Source organism: Solanum lycopersicum, chromosome 8 (genome assembly GCF_036512215.1).
Source record: "Solanum lycopersicum chromosome 8, SLM_r2.1".
NCBI classification, from domain to species: domain Eukaryota; kingdom Viridiplantae; phylum Streptophyta; class Magnoliopsida; order Solanales; family Solanaceae; genus Solanum; species Solanum lycopersicum.
The window spans coordinates 46,863,089-46,882,363 of record NC_090807.1 but is presented as its reverse complement, the minus strand read 5'-3'; the positions used below and the strand labels follow the sequence as shown (position 1 = coordinate 46,882,363).

Sequence of the window (19,275 nt, the reverse complement as noted above, 5' to 3'; positions counted from 1 at the left end):
AGCCTATTGGAAAATAAAAAGAAAGGTCGAGTGCTGATCCAAAAAGTCTCTTAGAGTCTCCCATCCCTTTTACCCTTTTATTTGTTTGATCGTTACATTTATTCGGGGTAGCTTAAAAATAAAATAATAAATCTGTTTGCTTATTTATTTGTCTATATTTCTATACTCTCGCTTATTTATTTATTAATTTCTTAATAATAATATGAGCTATTTGTTCAATTTATTGCTTTATCGCATAGTCTTGTATGAAAAATTAAATAAAAATGATCTTATTTGTCTAATATTGGTATCACCTAGCGTTCGCACGTTTAATTAATTAAATAATTAAATAGCTTTAATTGTTTAACATTCTTATCACCTAGAAAACATGCAATTAAATAAATAAATAATGAAGTGACCTTATTTGCTACTTGTAACCTCCACATAATATTGCCTGAGATACGGCCGGAATCCACATTTGTGGACCTCGAGATATGCCTAACACCTTCCCCTCGAGATAATTTGAACCCTTACTCGTTTCTCTGGTTTGATGACCTTAGCTAGACTTAGTTAGATTAGATAGGTGCCCTAACGTGCCTTAATTCGTTAGGTGGTGACTCTTCAAAACCAGAAATCTTAAAAGAGTTGTTAGGTCGTGCACAAAACCCGTTTTGAAGAAAAATGGGGCGCGAGAATATAGTTGACGAGTTCAATAAAATTAGGCAGGTGGGAACTGTTGATACTACCAAGAAAGGTTTGAGAAACTAACTAGGTATATGACTATCATCAACCCATTATTTACGCAAGTTTGATTAGTGGGTTAAAGATCGAGTTAAAGTCGTTGGTGAAATTGGCAAGTCCTATGACGATTTTATATGATTATGAGGTTGCAAAGTTGTAGGAAGAAAAATCATTTAGGGATCTTCTTCCTTTTGCTTCTACCAGAACACCTTCAAATACTATCCAGAGGCCCTAGACATAACGTATTTCAGAAATGCGCTATCCAATCCTACTAAACCCTTGCTGGCCCTTCCTATCAGCAGCTTCTGAAACTCGCCTATCAAAATCTAAGGCCACAAGGTAGAGATCTAAAAACCAAACACCCTGCCTCCTAATGTTGAGATTTTGAGAGGATGAAAACTTTGTTATACGTGTAAGAAAGATACTACCCTGGTCATCAATGTAAACAAAGAACCTTGCATGCTATAGAATGTGAGGTAACAGTAGAGGTTAACAACCAGAACTCTTTTTGGATGTGCCAGAAACCTTGGAGGAGGAAACAAAAGAACAGACTGAAGTATCATTGAATGCCCTAATAGGATTGAGTTCTGCATATGGTATAATATCCACCATCAAGATTGTGAGATATGCCAAAAAGTTTCCAATAACAATCTTAATTGATAGTGGGTCAACCCATTCATTCATTAATCCTCTAATTGTGAAGTTACTAAGGATACCAGTACGCCCCATGAGCAGGCCTATGAGGGTTTTAGTTGATGAGTTTTCAATTTGAATGTCCACCATTTGGATGGAAAATGCAAGATGAGCAGTTCAACTTTACATTCAAGTTGATGAAGGTGGGTGGCTGCAATATGATCTTAGGTATGGATTGGATAGACATGGTAGAACCAATCGTACTCCATACAAGACCTCACAGTATGAGTTTTATGATTGCTGAGAGAATGGTACATTATATTGAATTATTATATTGAATTACAGATGATCCCGTGGTAGTTTTAGTAGACACCAAAGAACTTAAGAGGATGCTCCAGTGTAGAACTTGTGAAGTGGTGTCTGCATTGGTCTGGATACATGAAGAAACAATAAATGAGTAAAAAGAGATGCATATTGAAATCACTAGGCTGTTGGAACAACATGAGGAGGTGTTCCAGGAACTACGGATCTGCCAACAACAAGAAATTGTGATCATGTGATCAACTTAATTCCAAGAGCTCAACCTTTAAATCTCAGGCCTTACAAGTATTCATATGACCAAAAAATGCAATTAAGTCTATTATTAGTGACATGCTGAAGGTTGCCACTGTAACACCTAATTAGTCACCCTTTGCTTCCCCAACTCTTTTAGTTAAAAAGAAGGATTCAACATGGAGATTATATGTAGATTATAGAAGGTTGAACAATCTAACAGTAAAGAACAATTACCTTGTCCCAATGATTGATGACCTATTGGATGAACTATTTGGGGCTACTGTGTTCTCTAAAATAGACCTTCACGTCGGGTGCCATCAAGTAAGGATGAAGAGTTGTGAGGAATACAAAACTACATTAGAACTCATCATGAGTTATGAGAGTTTAGATTCATGCCTTTTGGGCTGACTAATGCTCCAGAAACCTTCCAGTCTTGATATATATTGTGTTCAAAAAGTTTATATTAGTATTCTTTGATGACATACTGATATACAACAAGACCATGGAGGATCACATTAACCACTTAGACATTGTGTTGAGATTACTAAAGATCAATAATGTTTTTGTTAAATTCAACAAGTGTGCATTTGGCCAGACTCAAGTATAGTATCTTGGTCATATCATCTCTGGAAACGGGGTTATTACTGATCATTCTAAAGTGGCAACAATGAAGGAGTGTCCAAATCTAAGGGCAGTGAAAAAGTTAAGAGGATTCATTAGCTTAACAGATTATTACAGAAAATTTATTAAAGGATATGCACTTATAAGAAGCCATTGACCAGCCTGTTAAAGAAAGGAGAGTTCCAGTGGAACCCTGAAGTTGAAATAGCTTTTAGCTGACTAAAAATAGCTATGAATAGTGCAAGTGTTGGCACTACCTGATTTCACTAAACCATTTATCTTAGAAGTGGATGCTTGCAACATTGGAATAGGTGCAATATTAATGCAAGACAAGAGACCTGTAGCCTTCCTAAGTCGATCATTGAGTAAAAAAGTATCAAGGGTAGTCTTCTTATGAGAAAGAGTTGATTGCTCTGTTGCAAGTTGTGGAAAAATTGAGGCACTACCTGACATCCACAACAATTTATTGTCAAAATTGATCATTTCAGTTTGATGTTTTTGTGAGATCAAAAGATCACAACAACACTCCAACACAAAGACTTAACCAAACTAATGTAAAAGCTTTGAAATCCAATACAAGAAAGCGGTTGAAAATGTGGCGGCTGATGCGTTGTCGAGAAAAGTGGATTCTCATGTTGTAGTTGACGTTGAACAATGCATGGTCATCTCTCAATTAAAGTTATGAAGGTGATCTAGAGTTGTTGAAAGCAATCACAACCTTGAGTACCAATGGTGATGTTGGCAAGAATATGTCCTTACAGCAAGGAATGTGAGATTCAATGGGAAGGTGTGAATAAGAAATAATGGTCTGTTTAGACTACAATATGCACAATCCATAATTCAGGATTAAGAGGTCGCTCTGGAATTTAGTCAACATAACAAAAACTTAAAGTCGTGTTATATTGTCCTACTATGCTCAAACAAGTCAAGGTAATTGTTCAAGAATATGAGGTATGCCTAAGGTGCAAACATGAACAGGTTGCCTACCCCGGTCTACTGCAACCTCTTCCTATGCCAGAGAAAATGTGGGAACATATTTCATGGACTTTATTGAAGGTTTGCCAAAATTTGAGGGTCAAGATGTTGTATTAGTGATAATCGACATGTACATCAAATATGCTCATTTCATATCTTTATCTCACCCATTTACCGTCTCTCAGGTAGTTAGAGTGTTTTTGAATACTATTTACAAACTACATGGCTTATCTAAGAGCATAGTTATAAGGTATTTTTAAAGTAACTTCTAGAACATGCAAGTGCAACTACTCTTCAATTTTGCTTATCATCTGTAAATTGATGGTAAAATAGAAAGTCTAAAGATGTTTAGAAAATTATTTGAGGTGCATGAGTGAACATAAGCCAAAGGAGTGGAATAAATGGATTTCAATGGCGGAGTAATCGCAACAATAACAATCACACTTCACTAAAAATGACCTCTTTAGTAGGTTATGGTTATGAGTCCCCTCAACTTTCATTTGAATTAATAGTGCAGTCCCAAATAGATGCTATTGATCAATTGCTCAAAGAAAGGCAGATTATGACTAAGCTGCTGAAAGAGAACTTGGTTATGATACATAACAAAATGAATAGAAATGCTGACAAGAGAAGAACAAAGATGGAATTTGAAAAAGGAGATTGGGTATTTTTGAAACTTCAACCTTATCAACAGACATCATTGGCTGTCAGGAAGAGTCTCAAATTGGATTCTAAGTTCTATGGACTATATGAGATCATTCAAAAACTTGGACTTGTTGCTTATAGACTCAAGGTGCCCACAACTGCCAAGATCCACCCTGTTTTTCACTTTCGCAACTCAAGGAAAAGGTTGGAGGTCATAAAATTCCTTCCATAGATCCTCTTATTTGTTCACCGGAAGGCCAACCCTTAATGGAGCCTGTAGCTATGCTGGATAGGAGAATGTTCAAGAAAGGAAACAAGGCGCCTATACAGATTTTAGTGCAATGGGCTAATTTGTTGTCGGAAGAAGCCACATGGGACGATTATCAATTCATAAGATCATAGTTTCTCAACTCTGTTGACTCTGAGGACAAGTTCTAATTTAAGGGAAATGTATTTTCACGAAAGTTGTTGTGACTGTTGAATTAGAAGTTTCTCTTATTTTACTCTAGGCCCCTTAAGTATTTACGTATTTTATTTCAATCTTAAAGTTTAGTCCCTTAAGAAAAATTTGTGGTTATTTGCATTGTAGTCCCTCTTTTTCTGTTAGTAGTAGGACAAATGTAGTACTATCCGCTGTCCGTAAGGAGTACTAGTAAACGATGTGATCACATTAAGACGAATATATCATAAATTTATCATATTTTTCTCTCTCTCCTCTCTATTTCTCCTTCACTTTTACGAATGGTATCATGAGTCTCTCCTATTACAAATCGCTTGACTAGTAATATGTAGTCTTTTCATTCTAAATCATGCGGCAATATATAAATATTGAGAGTCAAAGAAAAAAAAATAGTCACAATTTTATATATTTTTTAAAAGTATTTTGAATTGTTAATCATTGTTTTTTATCTCGATCATCGGAACAACAAAGCAATTACACATAGTATTTTCATCTCAATTCATGTGATGATGTTCAAATTTTGAGAGTTAACCTATATATTTTTGTACCACAATTTATTCATGTGATTCTCCGAGCCTACACCCTGGGCGGGACTGAGACTCGAGAACCATTGCTGGCAGAGGCGATTCACGGACTTGAAGATAGGGGGGCACCACTAAGAGTAGCTCAAGGGTAAGGTTATGAGTAACTTAAGGGTAAGGTTAGCGGAGCATCCTTCTTAGGTCTCCAAAAATTTTTAGGCCTCAATAAATTTTAATAGTGAATTTTATTGTTTTGTTTCATTTTAATCAATATTGAACATTATAATTGAAAAAGATAAAAAATTAAAACTAATTTTTGTGAAAAATCACTTGGATTTCCCTTTACATAGTCATTTTAAATAAATAGCAACATAAGCAAAATACAATATCTTTCTTCAAACTATACTCCAACCATCTAAAATATGAACCCCTAAATCATGCCTTAAAAAATCAACGCATTTTCATTTCGAATCTAGTTTGAGGTTATTTCATTATCATTAATATTCGGTTGACACACACCTTGTTGAATGTAGTGTCTTCTCACTTCATCTCGCATTCTAGGGCTATATTTATTAATGAATATTCTTTCTCCAAAATTCGGTTAAAGTTATAAAACACGAAGAATTGTCTCTAAAACTATAACTTGATTAAGAAGAAGTATGTTTTGTCAAAAATCTATCCATTTTGAATTACAAGAATCAACAACAAATTCTTAAATAAAGTACGTTTATAAAGAAGAATTTATCAATTTATGCGAGATAATTGGAGTAGGACTTTAATAATGTAGTGAAGAATATTTATAGGCGGTAAATTTTCTAGAAGTCTTATATTTTGTTTAGAATTGTTCTAGGAAAAGTTAGTCATATATTTTGTTTAGAATTGAATGGGAGAAAAAGTTTTTTTAAAGAGAAAAAACTGAATTCAAAGTAAAAAAAAATGTTAACTTCGACAGGAATCGATAATGGGAGAAAAAGTTTTTCTTTAAAGAGAAAAGGCTAAATTTTATGTTTTAAAAAGGTTACCTTTGATGGGATTCGATCTCGCGCAGCCGCGCTGCAAATAGGCGACTTCGACGAGTGCACCTGCAACAACTATTAATTGTTAGGGTGAAAAATTAAATATATTCATTATATCAATTGTTTATACACACACACACACACACACACACACACACACACACACACACACACACACACATATATAAACTTTTTAAGAAAGTTACCGGGTGCATGTAGGTTCGTCCCTGAATTTGCTGGCTCCAAGCGAACCCTTTACCTGACTTACTTATTCAGCGGAAGACTTAAATATGAAATATAAAATGTATACAACTAAAATAAATAAGACTAAAGAACTATGAATATCTGTCTATGAAGCCTCTAAAACAAGGAGGGATGTCGGGACAAGACCCCCGATCTTTCTAACAATAGTAGAAAAAAATGTAAAAAGGAGCCCTCCATAAAGCATGGAGATTTTGAGAGCTCGACTGGATCAATGAGGTGCTGGATGCTGATTCAGGTTACCCGTGTCTACGTCATAAAAGTGATACATGCCAAATGGCATCGAGGGAAAACCTAAACATAACATAAGCTTAAAAAGAGTTTGAAAGAAACACTTACCTTGACTTACTCAACTCACGAATAACTTAACTCAATATAAAGCAACAATAATCATGCAATACATATAAACCTTTTAAAACAGTAGAAAACAACTTAGTTCATTATAGAAAATGCAATAACAAACTCAACTTTACTCATATACTAAAGTAATATAGTTTTAGTGGGAGTTTCTCTAATCGACAATCACCACTATGAACCTAAGCGGTGATACAGTGTCTTGCTCGCGCTGCCAGAATTTTCATTTACTTTGTATTCATATAGGACACCTTAACTAAATTGATCCACTAGTCTATGCTAAAAAGCTCTTAAGAGGTCATCTAAAAAGTATGATCCTTTACTGCCCATGATGGTACATGGTTTATGGAGACTTGAGTTAATATGAACTCGCATTCCCATATTGTTGTTCAATAATACTCCCAAAATGTACTTAGCCCATATGTTTTTAAAACAAAACATCATTCTTTGTTTTGAGATAATTACTCGAAACTTAGCTTAAAAACTCTCTTAGAATCGATGTCCCTTTCTTGGTAAAATGTGAAAACATTTCTAACTTTAGGAATTGTAACGACCTGTTTAGTCGTTTCGAGCAGTAAGGTTTAGTTTTGAAAATAACTGACTGTGCCGACGGATCACGCGACGGACCGTCATAGTCACGACAGATCGTCGAGGGGGTCTCATTCCAAAACACTTAGACTCTGGAAATTTGGATACTGAGATCACTCTCTGAACTTCACGACGGAATGGCAGGACGGATCGTCATTTGCACGACGGACCGTCACAAATCTTTCCACAGAATTAACACTCTGAACTTTGTGACGGATCTGCAGTACGGACCGTCACAGTCATGATGGACTGTCACAGGCTGCGTAACCCTGACTGGGTCGGATTCCTGTTAAAAGTTTTTAAGGGGTGTTTTGGACTATTCCTGCTCATGATTATAAAGTTAGTGGTTTAATGTTAATAATTCAATTACTTGGGGGTTAAAGAAGATAACCTTGGAATAAATAGTGGGTACTTTTACCATCTTTCATACTTAATTAGATGATAATTAGGGTAAAAGAAAAGAGTTTAAATAAGGAAAAATAAAAAGAGCAAAGAAAAGAAGAGAGAAACGAGCGAGAGAAAGAGAAGAATGTAGAGGAAAGCAAAGGTTTTGGGGGATAGCTTGCTTGATCACGATTCTTCGGTGGAGGTAGGTTATGGTTTATGCTATTTCATAGTAAACTCTAAATAGAGATTGATATGTATTGGGTGGTATTGTAAAGTCTTCTATATGCTTAATTGTGTGCTTGCATGATGTGATTATGTAATTGTAATGGATTAGAAAGATGAGGCTGTGAATCTTAAACCTTAAATCCACTTTGTTAATGATGATGCCTTGGTATAAAAGAAGGCTTGATGAACTAAAAGAACGAGATTAGGGGATCGGGTGTCACGAATCGACACGTAGAATTAGGGGATCGGAGTGTCACGTACCGACACCAGGAATTAAGGGATCGGGTGTCACGAACCGACACGTAGTAGTAGGGGATCGGAGTGTCACGTTCCGACACCAGGATAATAAAGAGAATGAATCTTTAGGGGATCAGAGCGTCACATTCTGACACCAGGATGATAAAGAGAATGAATCTTGAATTATGTTAATATACTCAAATTTAAAGAACCTATTTCCCAAATGAGTATGGTGTGGAGGCTTGAGTCCTCATAGATGTGCTTGGTGTTGTGGCCAATGGTTATGGTACTTGTTGTTGTCACCTGTTAAGTATTTGGTTGGTTTTATGTTATTATTTGATATATATTACTTTCTATTTTGAGTTGGCCGATGATACCTACTCAGTATTTGTGCCTTGTACTGACCCCTACTTGTAATTTTCTTCTTTGTTATTTGTGGAGTGCAGCAAACGTGCCATCGTCTTCAACTCGTCCTCAACTCTAGCCAGTCTTCATCACGTCAGATTTCAGGGTGAGCTATTGTTCGTAGCTTGGACTGGATTCTCTCATTTTTATGTCTTGATGTCCTTGAAGTTCGGATATGGACCATCCGTTTACTTATTTTAGCTTCGTAGATACTCTCAGATTTAGTAATTTGATGATAAAATGTTCTTGTGGTGATGACTTCCAGATTTTGGGGATAGTAATTAATAAATTTTAGAAGTTATTAATTAATTTTGTTAATGAGTTTTAAGTCTTTCGCATTTTATTCTGTTTATTATGGTTGAAATGTTGGGGTTTAGATTGGTTGGTTCGCTCACATTATAGGATAAGTGTGGGTGCCACTCGCAGCTCGTTTTAGGTCGTGACAAATTTGGTATCAGAGCATTAGGTTCGTTGGTCTCATCACATAAGAACGAGTCTAGTAGAGTATTGAGGAACGGTAGGGGGACACCTTTCCTCTTCTTTGAGAGGCTATAGGACTTTAGGAAAATTTCATTCTTTCTTTGTTTCGTGCTATTACTTGGATCCAATTGGTATCTGGGTGATACAAATTGGTATCTGACCATCTTCACTCTATTTCGCAGATGGTTAGAACTAGAGCAACAACTGCGCCAACACCAACACCGGCAAGACAAGATGCGTCTGAGCCAACCACTGGGCTGTAGCTCGAAGAGGAACAGTGGCAAGAGGCCGTGGTAGAGGTCGCGGGAGGACGTCCTCTAGGGCGGTGACTCCACCGACTGAGGAAGTAGTAAGAGAAGGTGAGGAAGGGGAGAATGAGCAAGTGCAGAATGAGGAACTACCACCCCAACCTACCCCTGAGATGATTAACCAGGTTCTTGCTTATCTTAGCGGGTTATCTGATCAGGGCCAGACACCTCCAGTGTTTTCTGCACCAACACCTCAAGTTTCGGGAGTACAACATGCAGCCGCTGTGGCTCCCCGCATGGATGCCTCATTGGAAATAGGCACGTTTCCTCGGTTGACTACAACGCCTATAATGACAAGTGATCGGCATAAACTTTTCACTAAGTTCTTGAAATTCAAACCTCCAGTTTTCAAGGGTTCTAAATCTGAGGATGCCTATGATTTTCTGGTTGATTGTCATGAGCTGCTACATAAGATGGGCATAGTAGAACGATTCAGTGTTGAGTTTGTGACCTATCAGTTTCAGGGAAATGCCAAAATGTGGTGGCGATCGTATGTTGAGTGTCAACCAGCACAGGCACCACCCATGACTTGGGCATCATTCTCTAGCTTGTTTATGGAGAAGTATATACCCCGGACTTTGAGGGATAGGAAGAGAGATGAGTTCCTGAGTCTAGAGCAAGGCAGGATGTCGGTTACTGCTTATGAGGCTAAGTTTCGTGCATTATCCAGGTATGCCACCCAGCTTTGCTTCAGTCCATAAGAGCGGATTCGCCATTTTGTGAAGGGATTGAGGTCAGACTTGCAGATTCCAGCCTTACAGGTAGCTACTGCAGCAAAATCCTTTGAAGAGGTGGTAGGCTTTGTGATAGAAGTGGAGGGAGTAAAGCCAGATGACTTCACCTTGACATCAACACCTAAGAAGTTTTGTAAGGGAGGCGAATTTAATGGTTCTTACTCCAGAGGGCAGAGTTCAGGAGGTTAACCAGCCCGACCTATTCAGTCTTCACTGCAGGCTGTAGCTAGGGGTCCACCGCAGACCGGTCAACATTTCTCTGAGTTTGGGGGTTATCCTCAGACTCCGTCGTTCTCACAGAGACCTACGTTTGAACCCAGAGAGTGTTATGGATGTGGGGAGACTGGACATATTAGGAGGTATTGTCCAAAACAGAGTTACAGACCCCCAATAGTCAGAGGTAGAGGTGGTCATGGAAGAGGCCGCTATTCTGGAGGACGGGGTGGCCAAGGTAATGGAGGTCACCAAATCAACCGGGGTGGCGGGCAAACTGGAAATTCTGCGGCGCAACATGGTAGGGGCAACGGGCAGACAGGTGATAGAACCCATTGTTATGCTTTCCTTGGGAGGTCTGAACCGGAGACATCTGATGCTGTTATCACAGGTAATCTTTTGGTTTGTGATTGCATGACTTCTGTATTATTTGATCCTGGATCCACATTTTCGTATGTATCTTCCTCATTTGCTACTGGTTTTGATTTACATTGTGATTTGCTTGACATGCCTATTCGTGTTTCTACTCCGGTGGGTGAGTCTGTGATAGTTGAAAAGGTGTATAGGTCTTGTCTTGTGACTTTTGTGGGGAGCAATACTCATGTAGACTTGGTTATCCTAGAAATGGTTGACTTCGATGTAATTCTGGGTATGACTTGACTTTCTCCAAATTTTGCAATCTTAGATTGTAATGCTAAAACTGTAACATTGGCCAAGCCCGAGACAGATCCGTTAGTATGGGAGGGTGACTATACTTCCACCCCAGTTCATATCATCTCCTTTCTTCGTGCTAAGAGAATGGTAAGTAAGGGTTGTTTAGCTTTCTTGGCACATCTCAGGGATGATACTACCCAAGTACCTTCAATTGAGTCGGTTTCGATAGTCCGTGAGTTTCTGGATGTGTTTCTTGCAGACCTTCCTGGTATGCCACCGGATAGGGATATTGACTTTTGCATTGATCTGGAGCCGGGTACTCGCCCCATTTACATACCCCCTTATAGAATGGCTCCTGCTGAGTTAGGGGAGTTAAAGGCCCAACTTCAAGAGTTGTTACGTAAAGGCTTCATTAAACCGAGCGCTTCCCCTTGGGGTGCTCCGGTTTTATTTGTAAAGAAGAAGGATGAGAGTTTTCGGATGTGCATAGACTACAGGCAACTAAATAAAGTAACTGTTAAGAACAAGTATCCTCTTCCTCGCATCGATGATTTGTTCGATCAGTTACAAGGTGCTTGTACCTTCTCAAAAATTGATTTGAGGTCTGGTTATCATCAATTGAAAATACGGGCAACGGATGTGCCCAAGACTGCTTTTCGGACCAGGTATGGGCATTATGACTTCTTAGTAATGTCTGTTGGGCTTACGAATGCCCCTGCTGCTTTCATGATCTTGATGAACGGAATCTTTAAGCCATATCTAGATCTCTTTGTCATTGTGTTCATTGATGATATACTGGTATACTCAAAGAGCAGGAAAGAACATGAGGAGCACTTGAGAATTGTATTGGAAATATTGAGGGAGAAAAAGCTTTATGCCAAGTTCTCCAAGTGTGAGTTTTGGCTAGATTCGGTGTCCTTCTTGGGCACGTAGTTTCTAAGGATGGAGTGATGGTGGATCCTTCTAAGATCGAAGCAGTGAAGAATTGGGTAAGACCTACTAATGTTACAGAGGTAAGAAGCTTTGTTGGTTTAGCTAGCTACTACCGTCGATTTGTCAAGGGATTTTCTTCTGTTGCTTCCTAACTGACAAATTTGACTAAGTAGGGTGTTCCATTTGTATGGTCGGACGAATGTGAAGAAAGCTTTCAGAAACTCAAGACCTTGTTGACTACTGCACCAATTCTCACCTTGCCGGTGGAAGGAAAGAACTTCATTGTTTATTGTGATGCCTCCTATTCTGGTTTGGGTGCAGTGCTAATGCAGGAGAGGAATGTAATTGCTTATGCTTCGAGAAAACTAAAGGTGCATGAACGTAACTATCCGACCCATGATTTGGAGTTGGCTGCAGTAGTGTTTGCATTAAAGCAATGGAGACATTATCTATATGGGGTTAAGTGTGAAGTCTATACGGATCATCGTAGTTTACAGTATGTCTTTACTCAGAAAGATTTGAATTTAAGACAGAGGAGGTGGATGGAACTACTAAAGGACTATGATATCACTATCTTGTATCATCCGGGAAAAGCTAATGTTGTGGCAGATGCTTTAAGTAGAAAGGCAGGGAGCATGGGAAGCCTAGCTCACTTGCAGGTTTCTAGACGCCCACTGGATAGAGAGGTTCAGACTCTGGCTAATGACTTTATGAGGCTGGAAGTATTAGAGAAGGGAGGATTTTTGGCCTGTGTGGAGGCAAGATCTTCCTTTCTTGATAAGATTAAGGGAAAGCAGTTTACTAATGAGAAAATGATCCGATTCGAGATAAGGTATTGTGAGGAGAGGCTAAAGAAGCAAAAATCGATGAGTAAGGTGTTTTGAGAATTAAGGGGAGAGTATGTGTACCCCGCGTCGATGATTTGATTCACACTATTCTTACAGAGGCTCATACTTCAAGGTATTCTATACATCCTGGTGCAACCAAGATGTATCGTGACCTAAAGCAACATTTTTGGTGGAGTAGGATAAAGCGTGACATTGTGGATTTTGTTGCTCAATGCCCGAATTTCCAGCAGGTAAAGTATGAACACCAGAGGCCTGGAGGGACACTTCAGAGAATGCCCATTCCTGAATGGAAGTGGGAGCAAAATTGCAATGGACTTCGTGGTTGGTCTTCCAAAGACAATGGGTAAGTATGACTCCATTTGGGTGATTGTTGACAGATTAACTAAGTCTGCTCACTTTATTCCGGTTAAGGTGACTTACAATGCAGAGAAGCTAGCCAAACTTTATACCTCAGAAATTGTTCGATTGCACGGAGTTCCACTTTCCATCATATCAGATAGAGGTACGCAGTTTAATTCTAAGTTTTGGAAAACGTTGCATGCTGAATTAGGTACTAGGTTGGATCTTAGTACTGAATTTCACCCTCAGCCCGATGGTCAGTCTAAGCGAACGATTCAGGTTTTGGAGGATATGCTTCGTGCATGTGTGATAGAGTTTGGTGGTCATTGGGATAACTTCTTACCCTTAGCAAAGTTCTCATACAACAATAGCTATCACTCAAGTTTTGATATGGCCCCATTTGAAGCACTGTATTGGAGAAGATGTAGGTCTCCCATTGGGTGGTTTGATGCATTTGAGGTTAGACCTTGGGGTACTGACCTTCTGAGGGAATCGTTAGATAAAGTGAAATGCATTCAAGAAAAGCTTTTAGCGGCTCAAAGTAGACAGAAGGAATATGCAGATCGAAAGGTTAGAGACTTGGACTTTATGGAGGGTGAACAAGTCTTGCTGAAGGTTTCACCCATGAAAGGGGTGATGCGGTTCGGTAAGCGAGGTAAGCTTAGTCCGAGGTACATTGGTCCATTCGAAGTTCTGAAGTGTGTGGGGGACGTATCTTATGAATTAGCTTTGCCCCCAGGACTCTCAGGAGTGCACCCGGTATTTCATGTGTCTATGCTGAAAAGATACCATGGGGATGGAAACTACATCATTCGTTGGGATTCAATTCTTCTTGATGAAAATTTATCTTATGAGGAGGATCCTGTTGCCATTTTAGATAGAGAAGTCCGCAAGTTGAGATCAAGGGAGATTGCATCCATCAAGGTTCAATGGAAGAATCAGCCAGTTGAAGAGTCCACTTGGGAGAAGGAGGCTGATATAAAAGAAAGATATCCACACCTTTTCACAGATTCAATTACTCTTTCTCGCCCTTGTTTTCTTCTTGTGATCGTTCGAGGAAGAACGATGGGTAAATTGGTATCTATTGTAACGACCTGTTTAGTCGTTTCAAGCAGTAAGGTTTAGTTTTGAAAATAACTGACTGTGTCGATGGACCACACGATGGACCGTCGTAGTCACGACGCATCGTCGAGGGGGTCTCGTTCCAAAACACTTAGACTCTGGAAATTTGGGTACTGAGATCGACTCTCTGAACTTCACGATGGAATGGAAGGACGGACCGTCGTTTGCACGATGGACCGTCACAAATCTTTCCACAGAAATAACTCTCTGAACTTTGTGACGTACATGCAGTACGGACCGTCACAGGCTACGTAACCCTGACTAGGTCGGATTCCTGTTAAAAGTTTTTAAGGGGTGTTTTGGACTATTCCTGCTCATGATTATAAAGTTAGTGGTTAAATGTTAATAATTCAATTACTTGGGGGTTAAAGGAGATAACCTTGGAATAAATAATGGGTACTTTTACCATCTTTCATACTTAATTAGATGATAATTAGGGTAAAAAAAAAGAGTTTGAATAAGGAAAAATAAAAAGAGCAAAGAAAAGAAGAGAGAAACGAGCGAGAGAAAGAGAAGAATGTAGAGGAAAGCAAAGGTTTTGGGGGATAGCTTGCTTGATCACGATTATTCGGTGGAGGTAGGTTATGGTTTATGCCATTTCATAGTAAACTCTAAATAGCGATTGATATGTATTGGGTGGTATTGTAAAGTCTTCTATATGCTTAATTGTGTGCTTGCATGATGTGATTATGTAATTGTAATGGATTGGAAAGATGAGGCTGTGAATCTTAAACCTTAAATCCACTTTGTTAATGATGATGCCTTGGTATAAAAGAAGGCTTAATGAACTAAAAGAATGATATTAGGGGATCGGGTGTCATGAACCGACACGTAGAATTAGGGGATCGGAGTGTCACGTACCGACACCAGGAATTAAGGGATTGGGTGTCACGAACCGACACGTAGTAGTAGGGGATCAGAGTGTCACGTTCCGACACCAGGATAATAAAGAGAATGAATCTTTAGGGGATCGGAGTGTCACATTCCGACACCAGGATGATAAAGAGAATGAATCTTGAATTATGTTAATATACTCAAATTTAAAGAACCTATTTCCCAAATGAGTATGGTGTGGAGGCTTGAGTCCTCATAGATGTGCTTGGTGTTGTGGCCAATGGTTATGGTACTTGTTGTTGTCACCTGTTAAGTATTTGGTTGGTTTTATGTTATTATTTGATATATATTGCTTTCTATTTTGAGTTGGCCGATGATACCTACTCAGTACTTGTGCCTTGTACTGACACCTACTTGTAATTTTCTTCTTTGTTATTTGTGGAGTGCAGCAAACGTGCCATCGTCTTCAACTCGTCCTCAACTCTAGCCAGTCTTCATCACGTCAGATTTCAGGGTGAGCTATTGTTCGTAGCTTGGACTGGATTCTCTCTCATTCTTGTCTTGATGTCCTTGAAGTTCGGACATGGACCATCCGTTTACTTATTTTAGCTTCGTAGATACTCTCAGATTTAGTAATATGAGGATAGAATGTTCTTGTGGTGATGACTTCCAGATTTTGGGGATAGTAATTAATAAATTTTAGAAGTTATTAATTAGTTTCGTTAATGAGTTTTAAGTCTTCCGCATTATATTCTGTTTATTATGATTGCAATGTTGGGGTTTAGATTGGTTGGTTCGCTCACATTATAGGATAAGTGTGGGTGCCACTCGCGGCTCATTTTGGGTCGTGACAGGAATACTTAGTTCCCATATAATCTCTGAAGAAATGAACTTTACACTTAACTCTTTATTCAACACGAAGCTTAAGTCTTAAGACAAAGTTAAAACTTTTGGGAAAGACTTTTGAAAACTTTATGAACTTCTTTTGACTTGCTTCTTAACTTCTAGACTTGACTCTTAAGTTTCTTTGAATTGAATTATGGATTCAAGGTTCATGATATCATGTTTATGAATTGTTTCATGATGTTTATACATACCTTAGAGTGTTAAAATCAACTTGAATATATAGAAATGTTTCTAAGGAACTAGTACGGAGAGATGAGGAAGAAATAGAAAAAACTGGTGTCCTTGGCATTCTAAGAGGTGCAAGGTGCTAGATGGTAAAATTCAAAGACTAACTTGTGGCGCTTTGTCTGGTGCGGCGCCCCAGAGGTAAAATTTCAGAGATCTTATCTTGGGCATCTGAGAGGGGCGGTGCCCCAGGCTCTCTCCCCAGGTGCATCCCACTTCTGTCAATTGTTTTTCAACTCTAAACCCCCTATTTGAACTTAGTTATTTCCCTAAGCACTTAGAATAAATTATTATCTCAACATATGCAAGATTCAACGCAAAATAACACCAAAAACATGAATCAAACTCAAGAAAATTTCAATAACACAACCCACAAAAATTCAAACGAATTTCTTCAAGAACTCAAAGGATTTACTTTCAAATCTAATATACTTCGCTAAATTGAATCATGATTGGCGCGTAGGAGAACTAACCCAACGCTATGAGATCTCATGTACCTCGTAGGAATCACCCCTTAACGAAATTCACACGCAAACCTCCAAGTAATCGATGAATCTCGAACTTTCTTCTTTTTTCTCCTCCTCTCTCTTTTCTTCAAGCTCTAGCGTGAATTTCAAATTGACAAAAGTGATCTAGTTCTGATTAGATCTCCAATAAACTGCTAAAAATGAATTAAAATAATTGGATAAGGAAAAAGACTAAAATACCCTGTTTTAGACTTTCCTTATTTGAACAACTCAACTTCAAATGGTCACATCTCACTCATAGAACTCAAAATCGCGGAAACTTGACGGCATTGAAAAGATTATTCTAAGATATTTTCTACGATATCTAAAAACACACCTAAATCATCCCGAGGTAGGAGTTATAGTTGTTTGAAGTTGACTAAATACTCAACTTGACATACTTAACAAATTTTTCGGATTTCTGTTCTTTCTAAAAATTGACTATTTCCAATTTTAATCTTCTTCCTAGTTCTTTCGATTTGCGAGATGTTATAATATATCTTTTAAATATTTTAAGTTATTAATTATTATAATTATTAAACTATTTAATTTATAGGCATTTCGACTTTCATGTTACGATATGAAATCATGACATAAAAAATTAATGTTTGGACATGTGAATTCATGTTTATTTTATCTCATTATTTCATATTATGAGATAAAACCTAAAATTCTTCAAAAATCATGATTTGAAAATTTTCGAATACAAAAATTGACCACAAGTTTATATTTTGTAAAAATAGTCTCACATTTATATCTACCAAGCATTTATTTTATATATAAATAAATTTATAATTCATATCATTACTTTATAAAACATTTATATCTCATATAACAATTATTCTCACCAACATAAAATTTATTATTACTTCAAATCAAATTCTACTTTATCATTTATATTACCAAATTCATTATCTTTTATCAAACATATTTGTCAATCCAAGAGAAAATGCACAAGTACTACCTAGATTATGACCGAAATCACAGGGACACACCCAAACATAACTAGAGTCCTGATCCCCCCCCCCCCCAAACTAATTTAAAATGGAACAATATACTACAAATGCTAACATATCATAGAGAGTGTGCACACTCTCTTGAAGGCAAGTGATGAGTGCACAAATTGACACATGCCATTTTTTAGTTGGTAACTTTAAAAATAGTCAGTGCAAATATTTATTGATAAGAAAACTTATATATATTTAATTATTTTTGTTTCTTTCTTTGTAAAATATTTATTTTAACTTCTTTTCACTTTAATTTTTTCAAATAAATTTATTATCTTTTCACTTTTAATGATTTCTAATAAATTATGTGTATTTATAATACAATTTAAAAGTTTCCTTTAATTTTAATTTTTAAATATTTTTATGTTTTATTTGATTTTCTTCAATTATTTTGAATTCCGTTTAAAATTAAATTATTTTAAATACATGACTTTTGAAATCAAATCAAAATGAAAGACAAAGAAAATAAACTCAATTGAAAAATAAAAGAGAAAAAAAATGAATGTAAGTAAAAAATATAGTTTTGATACAAGGTAAAAAAATATTTAGTAACTTAATTCAAATACAAGATAAAAAAAGAATATTCTTTAGAAAAATTTTTTTCTAAAAAAATTATGAAATATTTTTTAAAAAAATTATGAAATATTCTTTTTATTTATAAAATATTTTTTATTTTTCAAAATATTATTTTTTAATTTAAAAAATAAAAAACTATTTACACACATTGCGGACGAGTGTGTACAGACACAACCAACTTGGGTGGTTGAAGGTGCCACATCAGCACAAAATGTAACGACCTGTTTAGTCGTTTTGAGCAGCAGATTTTATTTCTGGAAAAACAGGCTGAGACGACGGAACCCACGACGGAACGTCAGGGGCACGACGGACCGTCGAGGGTGTCTCGTCCCAAAACACTTAGAAATTCTGAAAATTTGGGTGCTGAAATCGACTCTCTGAAATCTGTGACATACCTGCAGGACGGACCGTCACAGGCACGACGGGCCGTCGTGATCCACCATTTCAAAACACTTCAATTCTTGAGAATTTGGTACAGGGAACGACCCTCTGAACTTCGTGACGGAAGTGCAGGACGGACCGTCGTAGGTACAACGGGCCGTCACAGACTCCTTAAGAAAAATTGAGTCTATGACGGACCTGCATGACGGACCGTCGCAGGCGCGACGGGCCGTCACAGGTTGCGTAATCCCAGTCGAAGTCGGATTTCTGATTAAGTTTTAAAGGGGCGTTTTGGACTGTTCCTTCCATAATTATATATTTCGTGGGTTTGTATTAATAACTCAATTTCCTGGGGGTTAAAAGAGGTAACCTTAAGTTAATTAGTGGGTTATTATTGCCACCTTTTATTCTTAATTATATACTAATTAGGGTAAAAGAAAGAGGGTTTGAATAAAGAAAATAGAAAGAACATGGGAAAGAGGGAGAAAGTTGAACGATAGAGAGAGGATCGAACGAGAGGAAAAACACAAAGCTTGGGAAATTGCTTGCTTGATCACGAAATCTTCGGTGGAGGTAGGTTATGATTTTTATACTATTCGTAGTAAA

At 37.5% G+C, this 19,275-nt stretch overlaps 1 protein-coding gene across 1 annotated transcript; it reads left to right on the top strand.

Annotated features, from left to right (window-relative positions):
* The first annotated feature begins 9,334 nt into the window (after window positions 1–9,334).
* LOC138337685 (uncharacterized) lies at window positions 9,335–15,797 on the top strand. The gene is made up of 2 exons (XM_069287933.1): window positions 9,335–10,729; window positions 15,518–15,797. The coding sequence occupies exon 1, from the start codon at window positions 9,505–9,507 to the stop codon at window positions 10,090–10,092; it is 588 nt and encodes a 195-aa protein (XP_069144034.1). The 5' UTR covers window positions 9,335–9,504; the 3' UTR covers window positions 10,093–10,729; window positions 15,518–15,797.
* Window positions 15,798–19,275: the final 3,478 nt, after the last annotated feature.